The sequence below is a fragment of the Herpailurus yagouaroundi genome, unplaced genomic scaffold (assembly GCF_014898765.1).
Source record: "Herpailurus yagouaroundi ecotype Mexico unplaced genomic scaffold, PumYag 77, whole genome shotgun sequence".
In the NCBI taxonomy this organism is placed as follows: Eukaryota; Metazoa; Chordata; class Mammalia; order Carnivora; family Felidae; genus Herpailurus; species Herpailurus yagouaroundi.
In genome coordinates, this window is record NW_024412388.1 from 19,193,931 (window position 1) to 19,204,911 (window position 10,981).

Here is a 10,981-nt window from a genome sequence, read left to right on the forward strand (position 1 = left end):
GCGCCCGGGCCCCGCCGAGGCCCTTGCGCCCCCGCCTCGGCGCGGGGGGACGCGCCCCCAAACTCCCTGAACTTCAGGGGCGGCCCCCGAAGCGGCGAAACTCTCAGGGACCCCCACCCCGGGCGGCGCCCCTCGACGACCTCCCCGCGCCAAACCCCCTGCCGGCCAGTGCCTGCCCTCCGAGGGTCTCGGGGTGGGGGGGGCCGGCCGGAGCTGACCGGCCCCAGCCCCGCGCCAGGCCACGATGCTCATGAGGAAAGTGCCCGTCTTCGTCCCGGCCTCCCCGTGGGGGCTGCGGCTGCCGCAGAAGTTCCTCTTCCTTCTCTTCCTCTCGGGCCTCGTCACCCTGTGCTTCGGGGCGCTTTTCCTGCTGCCCAACTCCTCTCGCCTCAAGCGCCTCTTCCTGGCCCCCCGGACCCAGCAGCCCGGCCTGGAGGTGGTGGCCGAAGTCGCCGGCCACCCCCTGGCCCGCGAGCAGGAGTCGCCTCCCAACCCGGCCCCCGCCGTGCCAGCCCCGGGTGAGGAAGACGCCAGCAGCCAAGCCAATGCCCGGCGCCGGAAAGGGTGGCTGCGGCGCACCCACCCCACCGGGACGCGCGAAATGGCCACGGCGGCCCGGAGCAGCGGCAGCGCGGCCCTCAGACCCCAGGAGCCGAGCATTCCGTTTAGCTTTGACTTCCACGCGTTCCAGAGCCGCCTCCGGCACCCGGTCCTGGGGACTAGGGCGGATGAGAATAAGGAGCCCCAGAGCCTAGTTCGAGCCCAGCGGGAGAAAATCAAGGAGGTAAGGACTCCCCTTCTTCGGAAAAGGAAGACTCTCTGTGCTTCCATCCGTTTCCCCTGGCCCCAGTCACTTCTGGTCCCTGGACCACTCACTACTTTAGGCCCTCCTGGCACACTGCACCGTCCTCTCTCCTCCCAAACTTTCCACTTTCTCCTTAGTGGGCACTTTCCCACTGCTGGGTTCAGTTCATCCTCCCCATCACTGACAGTAGCTGAACCGCTGGACCGACTCTGCCCTACTCCCGGACTCTGGTCCCTCCGGTCAAGTCCCCAGCCCAGGTGGGCTCTGTCCCTTTGTGGAGTTGCTAGTTAGGTTTGTTAATGGACACCCTCTCTGCTTGCACAGGGCCAAGAGCCACTTTCTTTCTCACTGTGTGTCCATAAGTCCTGACTTTCCCTAACCCCTGTGGGATCTGCTACCTGGAAATCCAGGATTTGGGGGTGTATCTGGTGTCCTGAAAGTATTTTATAATCAAGCCGGAAAGTGTTGTGGATTCTTGCTAACTATTTCTGTTGAGTTTGGGAACAGTTGTACATAATAGCATGTGATGCAGGAAGGAATGATCAATAGGGTGGTGGTAATGTTACAGAAGCTCTGAGGCGATTGGCCTAATGAAGTGGGTCTTGGACTTGTTCCCTGTAGGGATTGTGGGAGGGAGGGGTTTAGAAGGATCACTTCGAGTGTGAGTCTTGGTCTCAGCTTAAGAAACCAAAAGCAAACGCAGCCTCGCCGTGGCTTGAAGATTGTTGCCAAGCCGCCACTGGTAACTAAACACTCAGCTGTACCACTGTTACAGCTGCCTGCCTGAGGTTTTTGCCCAGCAATGCAGAGGGGGCTGCAGTGACACCCCCAGGCCACGAGGGGGCTATGGGCAAGCAGTGGGCCAGGGTCTCCTCCCTAGAAATGAGAGGATGCTTCCCCCACACTCCCGCCTTGGCCCTCCCCATGCCATGGATGGACCCAGAAGGAAAGGACTGTTTCTGTCTGGACTTTTTGTTTGCTGCAAAGGAGTCAGCAGGTCTGATTTCCAGGGGGAGCCGGCAGCAAGGGTCAGGACCTGCCCTGCCGGGATCTGCTCAGAGCCAGTGGAGAACTTAGCTGTTCCTTTCTCCGTGTCTGGACTGCCCTCCATCGCATTGTCCACCTCTCCCACACTTCTTACCTCTGTTGGTACTCAGCCCTTCCAAGATAAGCCCCGTTTGGAGACTATCTTAACTAGCAGTCACAGGACATTTTATGACGTCAAGATAGAAAGCCACAAAGATGAGTCCTTGGTGTGTGTGTGTGTGTGTGTGTGTGTGTGTGCGTGCGCGTGCGCGCTCTCAGTTTTCAAATTCTTGTTGAAATCTCAGACGTTAATTGAAGGCTGGAACTTGCAGGAGCTAAGGAAGGGACATCATTTCCCCCTTTTTGGTTAAGAAGTGTGCCGTTGACTACTTATGTGAACCATCCGCAGCTCCCTTTCTTGAAGCCAGCTCTGAGCACATTAGCCCTTTCTGCCTTTTTACACCTCCCTGGAGAGCAGTAACTCCCAGTGACATTACATATAAACTACACGCATGCAGCTTTTCGTGGGGGTGTCCCGTGCTGCCATCAGATTTTCAGAAGCCTCTCTCAAAGAATGAAGAATTAACTGCTGTCCTCATCAGAAGAGGTGCCTTCTGCATTTGCATCTAGATATGTGACCTATTTCTGAAGGCCTGGGGCCGGGAGCCATGGTAGGAAGGGGGTGCTGGCTAGTGGGGACTTGGTTCTGCCCCTCTACATACAGAGACAGCTTCCCTTGCCGGCAGAGGCTGCAGGCTGCAGCAGCTGGGGGGTGGTGGGAGGTGTGGAGACTCTGCTCTGCAGGTGGGTGTAAAATAACATGACGGGCGAAGGTTTGTGTTGGTTGCCAGATGTCTGGATCGTTCAGACTGGCATCTCTGAGCACCCCTGGTAGCAGCTGGAGGCCCGCTTGCATGTACCTGCAGTTGGTGTGCAGTGAGCCCTCTCTTACTCTCCTGAAGACCTTAAGTCCCTCAGAACAGAGGAGGCTGAACCAGATATACTAGAATATGTTGAAGCCTGCTGTCTCTTCAGGCTTCTTGAGTTTGGACCCCCGCCCCTCCCAACAACCTGGAAAATGTGGGGCCGAGTCTTTGGGTTAGCTGTTAACACAGAGCTACCTTCCCCGGTGTCCTGCCTGATAGGGAATGCATAGGACTATGGCTGGAGGATGTCTTTATTTCCTTCTCATTTAAATTTCTATCTGTGCCGTGCCCAGGGGTAGATCATTTTAGAAAGGTGCCTGTTTTCGTAAGAGGGACTGGTGCTTCCCTCTCTGGCTTGTTTATTTCCAGACATGGATTGATTAGACCCCAGGAGCAGAGGGGGAGCTAGTATCAGATAAAAAGGGCTCTGTTCTTATAAGACGAGGTTTTTAAAGTGAAAGTAAACATCAAGAGAGACACAGAGAGGGTGATAAATGAGAGTGAATGAAGACTGGACACCCAGGCTCTAGATCAATGAAATATATTTATAAACTTCTGGTTTGAGAGATGAACATGGCCATGGGGTCTGTGCTGATAAGATGGGTTGAAGCCACATGTTCTGGATGTGTACGTACATCAGGAAACAATCTGTCCATAGAACCAACTACTTTTCTTCACTCTGCAGCCATGGAACCTTGCAGGAGGCAATGTGGTGGAAAGGGGGGACCCAGAGAATGTGAATGACAGTTCAACTGTCAACATCTGACTTTGGGCAAGCTACCTGCTCTCATTCCTGGACCTTATTTTTCCTTCTGTAAAATGGAGTGAGGGAGTGTCGCATACACCCTTGCTTCCAGACGCAGTCCCTAAGTAGACTGCCAGTCTGGTCAGGGACTCCTTAGCAGTTGGGCTTTTCCCAGCTCTGTTTGCAATGTGCTAGTTAGTTCCATGAGGTGACAATGGCGTGCTGTTGTTGATGATTGTGGTGGTATTCACTGTTGCATCCCTGGCACTTAGTCAAGAATAGATAAAGCAAGCTCCCACGCTGGGCTCGATCTCACAACCTATCAGATTGTGACAGCCCGAATCAAGAGTTGGACACCCCAGCGCCCCCAGATGGGACTTTAGAGATGGGATTGAACAGTGACAACTCCTCAGCCTGGGATCATGAAGAGTAAAGGAGTTGGCGAGAATGTAAAACAGCTTGCTAGCAGCCTTCTCTTCCAGATCTGAAGATGATATAGGAAATTATTGTCATAATCATTAATTATAGGGGAGCTTTGCCATTGGTGGATTCCTTACAGATTCGAGTTCAACAGATTTTCTCACTCATAACAAGCGCTGGGGGGGTGTGTAGCTTGTCAGGGTTACATCTCAGTGAAAGGGTTCACACTCTCCTGGGTCCTGCTGCTGATGGTTGGTTGCCAATCTGGGGAACCTCAGTTGTCCCTTCCAGTTTAGGGGGCTTTTGTTAAAGGCAACTGGGAAGTCTGAGACAGTGAGAATGTAGTATTGGAATGGAGCTTCCCCTGGTCCATAGGCAGAACATGGGTTGAATTTCATCCCCATCCTCTCTGTCCAGTCCGCTTATGCACCACCGAATGTGGCGGTCCTGCTAAGAATCCAGCCTGGGTTCAAGACCTAGTCATGCCATCAACCCTGACCTCAAAGAAAAACTCCTGTCTATCACTGGACCTGTTTTCCTGGTAAAACAAAGGGACTGGCATTTAAGGGACCCTTGTCTTTCCCTCACTCCCGCCTGTTTACTGTTTTGTTTATGGATCTGCCCAACACCTAGAATAGGGTCTGACACCTAGTTGGAACTCAGTTACTTAAATGAGTGGCTACAGCAGAGATCTATAAACTAACAGTTAAAGTTGCTGGTGGCAAAAGTTGGGTCTTCTTCCTGAGGGTACCTGCAATTCTAAGAGTGTCAGCGTAGGGGCCATGGCAAGGCTGGGGACTTAGCAGCTCCGTGACCCGAGAGGCCTTTTAGAAGTTGCAGTAATTTTCCAAGTGCAAGTAGTCTACCTTGAAGAGAGTGGGGAGGTGGCAGCCATGAATAAAGTCTTTTCATGCCTGGATAGCAGGCATCTGGAGGATGCCCGAGTTGCCCTGGAGTGCCTGAAACTTGGCAGGGAGGGCCCCAGCTCTTCTTTCTATGCTTGCTGCGTTAAGCCTCCAGGATATCGCTGGTTATGATATGTGACTATGTCTGAATAAGTCATCTTGGCAAATGATCTTTGCTCGCCATTAATGGGCTGGTTCGTTAGTCATGTGTGGTTTCCCTGTATATCTGATTTATCACCACTAGGGCCATGGAGGGGTAGGAAAATTAAAGGGCTTTGTGTTCTTTGTAGCATGTGAATCTGAGCCTGTGAGATGTTCAGGGTAATTAATATCAGGAACACTCTTTCCTTTGAAGAGCTCTGTTTAAGTTGCAGATTCATTGAAGATCTTTTCTTCTCCCTGTCCTTCAGTTTCACTCTTGTCCTGCTCTATGATACATTTCATGTAGATAGGAAGTCTGGCCCATGGTAACTGGACAGGTCCTTTGGGAGACCCTTACATCCTAAGCCCAGCCACACCTCATCCTTCTTCCTTGGAATGGAGTACTGTGTGTAAAGCTTAGACCTTGTCCCTACCAGGTGGACAACTTCACACCCACAGGTCGGCTGGATCTCTTATTTTGCATTGCACTATCATTTGGGGGAATTAGGTGCAGACATTTCAGGAGCAGTTGTTTGTTGGGACTCACATCCTTACCTCTGTCGTTAGTGTTAGGTCTAGAAACAATGACTTTTAAAAGTCAGCTGTGTAGTTCACACTGTAGTTAGCAGAGGGGTAAGAATATAGATTCCCCTGCGGTTTTTGGAGTGACTGATTTACATCCAAGCTCAAGAAATGCTTTTTCTCTAGCTTTCCCTGAAGACTGATCCATTACTCTACCAAAAATAAATATTGTGATATATATCAGGCATACTTTGCTCAAAGGGACTTACATCTTTTCTCTTACTGAAGAAAATAAATCAGGCTCACAAATTGGAAAGGAATTCCATTCAGGGAAGCGGTTTCATAATCTTGGTGGGCAACCAGTCCTGTGGGTACCGCCTCTGGCCCTCCTGTATCCTGGGTTGAGTCTGTGTTACACAAAGGGAGGTGGTGGGAGAGCTTTAGGGAATTCTCTCCCTGCCTTGTTTTCATTGGCCAGGTTAGGAAAGCCTTAGCAAGGGAATGATGGACATGATTCAGGAGAGTAGCTGCCTCAGGTGAATTCATGGGTATTTATTACATTACTTTAAAAGAGGAACCGTGCATGGAGCAGGGACGAGTGTCTTTGATCCAAGATGATGATGATGATGATGATGATGATGATGATTCCAGTTCTCTACACCTGTGGTCCAGAAATACCAGGCTCATTCAGACAGTAAGCCCTGGTTCTTGACCTCCAACTACCCCAGGGCCAGGGCCTCACAGGCAAGTGTTTGCATGATTTGGGGAAACAAAACAAGACTTTCTTAGCTCTGCATCGTCATGGCAGATGATGACAAGACATCAAATTGAAGACTCCTCAAAAGAATATTGAGGACCCTAGGGCCTAAGTCCCTCTTCTTTCCCCCCACTTGGCTCTGGAGGCTAGTTAATAGCCAAAACAGCATAGTTTTGGTTCTCTTATTTATTACACTTTTAAAAAAATATTTATTTATTTTTGAGAGAGAGAGAGAGAGAGCATGAGTGGGGAAGAGCAGAGAGAGAGGGAGACACGGAATCTGAAGAAGGAATCTGAAGCTCTGAGCTGTCAGCACAGAGCCCGATGCGGGGCTTGAACTTGTGAACGTGAGATCATGACCTGAGCCGAAATTGGAAGCTTAACTGACTGAGCCACCCAAGCACCCCTATTTTTAATTTTTTAAAGTAGGCTCCACACAGAGTGTGGGGCTTGAACTCAGGACTCTGAGATCAAGAATAACATGCTCTACCAAGTGAGCCAGCCAGGTGCTCCAATTTGGGTTCTTTTATTTACAAAAAAAAATTTTTTTTACATTTATTTATTTTTGATAGGCAGAGAGAGACAGAGCACAAGTGGGGGAGGGGCAGAGAGAGAAGGAGACACAGAATCTGAAGCAGGTTCCAGCTCCGAGCTGTCAGCACAGAGTCCGATGTGGGGCCCGAGCTCACAAACTGCGAGATCATGACCTGAGCCGAAGTCGAACACTCAACCGACCGAGCCTCCCAGGCGCCCCCAATTTTGGTTCTTTTAAATGCAGAGTTGATGTGGCTGAGATCACTACAAGTCAGACCTCCACCGCCAAAGAGAGCAGAAACCATGGAGACCACAGCTATAGGTTTCAGGCTCAGTATGTGTGGTGGCCCAGGCGTAGGTGTTTTCTTCCCTGAAAAGGCTGTTTTCTAAGATTTGGGTTGAGAGCTCCCCAAACTTGGCAGGCAGGCAGGCAGGCAGTCAGAACAGCTCTTACTCACAAGGAGGCCTAAGTATGTCTCTTAACTCCGCCTTTTCATTAATTAAAGGCCAAGACCAGGGCAGTTGTCCGTCTGTATTAGTGCAGAACTGCTAGTGGTAACTTTTACAGAAGGAACTTTGGCAGACTGATTAGCGTTCTTTTTAATCGATGAGCAATAATTGTGCTTTTGTCTGGCATGCTCGGGGTATCGCCTGCTCCACAGGTGAAATTTACAGGCAAACAGTGTTCACTAAATAACAACCATTTTCAGTGGTTGAATAATAGATTTCTCCCCGCTCCTCCACCTCTGTCATGACTTGGTGGTCCAGAAAATCGACTGTGCAATACAGCATGTTCTGTAGGGCCTGCTGAGTTGTATAGGTGTCTTTTGGCCTCTCAGTGCCTCTGCCTGTGTTTTTGTCCCCCTTTTTTTTTTTTTAAACAACAACCCTGTGATGCAGGTACTACCTATTTATTTAAGTGTAGTTTATATATAGCAAAATGCACAGATCTTAAATATACAGTTTGCTGAATTTTGACCAATGCGGAAAACCGCGTAAAGCACCCATGAAGGTGTGGAACATTCCCATCGCCTCAGAAAGGTCCCTCTGTTCCTTCCCAGGCAATCCCCCATCACCTACCTCCCATCTCCTATTTCAGCGTGTCACAAGAGATTTGTCTGGCCTGTTCTGGAACTTGAAATAAATAGAGTAATATAACATATGCCCTTTTGTGCAAGGCTTCCTTCACCAAGGATGTTTCTGAAATTCATCCCTGAACATATTCCATACTTCATTCCTTTTTATTGTTGAGATATGTTCTCTTGCATGAATATACTGCAGTTTGTTTATCCATCACCCATAGTTGGACTTTTTGGTTGTTTCCAGTGTTTGGCTATTATGAATAAAGCTGCTGTGAATATTATATGTACAGGCTTTGTATAGGCATCGTTCCATTCCTTTTGTGTCAATACTTGGGAATAGAATTGCTGGTTCATAGAGTAGACATATGTTTAACTTTATAGGAAAACTGGAGATATTCTCCCTAAGTAGTTAAGGCCATTTTATTCTTCTGTCAGCAGTGTGTGAGAATTCTGCATCTTTGTCAACACTTGCTATTGTCCACCTTTTTAAGTTTAGCCATTCTATGTGATGTGTAGTAATATTTCATTGTAGCTTTAATTTTTGATTCCTTGTTAACTATCGGTATTGAACATCTTTTCATGTGTTTACTATTTATGTATCATCCTATAAGTGTCTATTCAAATCTTATGCCCTTTTTTAAATTAAAAAATTGGGCTGTTTATCATCTTATTGGATATAGAAATACTTTATATATTCTGGATATAAGTCCTTTGTCAGATATACATACTATAAATATTCACTCCCGGTCTTTTATAAATATTAGCTCCCAAGGGTGCCTGCGTGGCTCAGTCGGTTTAGCATCCGACTTCAGCTCAGGTCATGATGTCATGGCTCGTGGGTTCGAGCCCTGCATCAGGCTCTGTGCTGACAGCTCAGAGCCTGGAGTCTGCTTGAGATTCTGTGTGTGTGTGTGTGTGTGTGTGTGTGTGTGTGTGTGTGTGTGTGTCTCTGCACCTCCCCAGCTCACGCTCTCTCACTCTCAAAAATAACTAAACATACATACATACATATTAGCTCCCAGAATATTTCATTTTCTTAGTGCTCATTCAAAGAGCAGAAGTTTTTTTTAATGTTTATTCATTATTTGACACACACACGCTTGCATGCGCGCGCACACACACACGCACAGTGCAAGTGGTGGAGGGGCAGAGAGAGAGGGAGACACAGAATCTGAGGCAGGCTCTAGGCTCCGAGCTGTCAGCACAGAGCCCGACGCGGGGCTTGAACTCACAGATCATGAGATCATGACCTGAGCCGAAGTTGGAAGCTCAACTGACTGAGCCACCCAGGTGCTCCAAAGAACAGAAGTTTTAAATTTTGATGAAGTCAGTGTATCAATATTTTCTTTTATGGTTAGTGCTTTCTGTGTCTACTTAGAAAAAACAAAACAAAGCCAAAAAGCCTTTCCCTTCCCCATGGTCATAAAAATAGTCTCCTTTTAATTCCAGAAGCGTGATCATTTTAGTTTTTACTTTTAGGTCTCCTGTCTACTTCTAACTAATTTTTGTATGTGTTATGAGGTAGGAGTTGAGAGTCATTATTTTACTTTTAGATGTCCAGCTGTTTACCACTTTTTGTTGAAAAGTCTCTCCTTTCCTCATTGAATTGCTTTGAATCCATGGTAGATTAATTGAGCATATATACATGGTTCTGTTTCTGGACTCTTCTGTTCTACTGATTTATGTTTATGCTAATTCATACTATCTTGATGCTGTAGCTTTATAATAAGTCTTAAAAGCAGGTCCTCTATCTTTGAGCTTCCTTTTCAAAATTGCTTTGGTTATTGTAGATCCTTTGCATTTCTGCAAACATTTGAGAATGAGCTTGTCAGTTTCTGCAAAAATTCCTGCTGGGAGTGTGATTGGGTTTGCTTTGAATCTGTGAGTCAAATTGGGGAGAACCGATATCTTAACAATATTGGGTCTTTGATCCATGAATGTGGTATCTCTTTCCATTTATTTAGATTTTCTTTCTCTCAACGATGGTTTGTCCTTTTTGATGTAGAGGACTTGAACGTCTTTTAGTACAACAGCCATTTGCTACTGTAAATAGTAATCTTTAAATTTTAAATTTAAAATTTTTGTTGCTAGTACACAGAAATACAATAGATTTTTGTATATTGATTTTGTGTCATGTGACCTTATTGAGTTCATTTATTAAATTTGTTCTTTGTAGATTCTTTAGGATCTGTTAGGTATACAATTATGTTGTCTATGAGTCAAGACGGTTTTACTTCTTCCTTTCCAATGTTTTATGCCTTTTATTTCTTTTTCTTCCTTCATTGCACTGGCTAGGACTTCTGGTTCAATGTGAGATAGAAGTGGTGAGAACTGACCTCTTTGCTTTGCTCTTGATCTCAAGGGAGAAGCATTCAGTCTTTTACATTAAGTATGATGTTAGGTATAGGTGTTGGTAGATGCCTTTTATCAGGTTGAAGTTACCATAACGTTCCTAGTTTGCTGAGAGTTTTTATCAGAAATGGAAGTGAATTTGTCAAATACTTTTTCTGCATCTCTGGAGATGGTCATATATTCTCTTTAATTCTGTTAATATGGTAAGTCATATTGATTTTATCCTTTTTAAAAAAATTTTTTTTTTGAGAGAGAGAGTGTGCAAATGGGGGAAGAGCGGGGGGGGGGGGGGGTGGGCGGGAACAGAGGACCTAAAGTAGGCTTTGCAGGGCTCTGACAGGCAGACAGGCTGACAGCAGCTAGTCTGATGTGGGGCTCAAACTCGTGAACTGAGAGATCATGACCTGAGCCGAAGTCTGATGGTTAACCAACTGAGCCACCCAGGTGCCCCCAAATCATATTGATTTTAAAAGAATGGTAAACTTGCATTTGCTTTTCAAGTATTTTGTTAAGAATTTTTGCATCTGTGTTCATGAGGCATATTGCTCTATAGTTTTCCTGTAAGGGCTTTGTCTGGTTTTTGGTACAGCATTATGTTACTTCATAAAATGAGCTGAAAAATGTTCTCATATTTTCTGCACAAGTTTGTGGGACACTAATATTAGGTCTTCCTTAAATGTTTGATAGAATTTACCATTTACCACCACCAAAGCCATCCAGGCCTACAGGGTGTGTGTGTGTGTGTGTGTGTGTGTGTGTGTGTGTG

The 10,981-nt window shown here is 46.9% G+C and overlaps 1 protein-coding gene across 2 annotated transcripts in view; it reads left to right on the top strand.

Annotated features, from left to right (window-relative positions):
• Positions 1 to 6: 6 nt before the first annotated feature.
• MAN1C1 (mannosidase alpha class 1C member 1) overlaps positions 7 to 10,981 on the top strand; it is a 141,200-nt gene continuing 130,225 nt past the window's right edge. For both annotated transcript variants that reach the window (XM_040465358.1, XM_040465367.1), the window contains exon 1: positions 7 to 784. In XM_040465358.1, the coding sequence (XP_040321292.1) occupies positions 245 to 784 (540 nt within the window). In that variant the 5' untranslated portion in view covers positions 7 to 244. The remainder of the gene's footprint in view (positions 785 to 10,981) is intronic.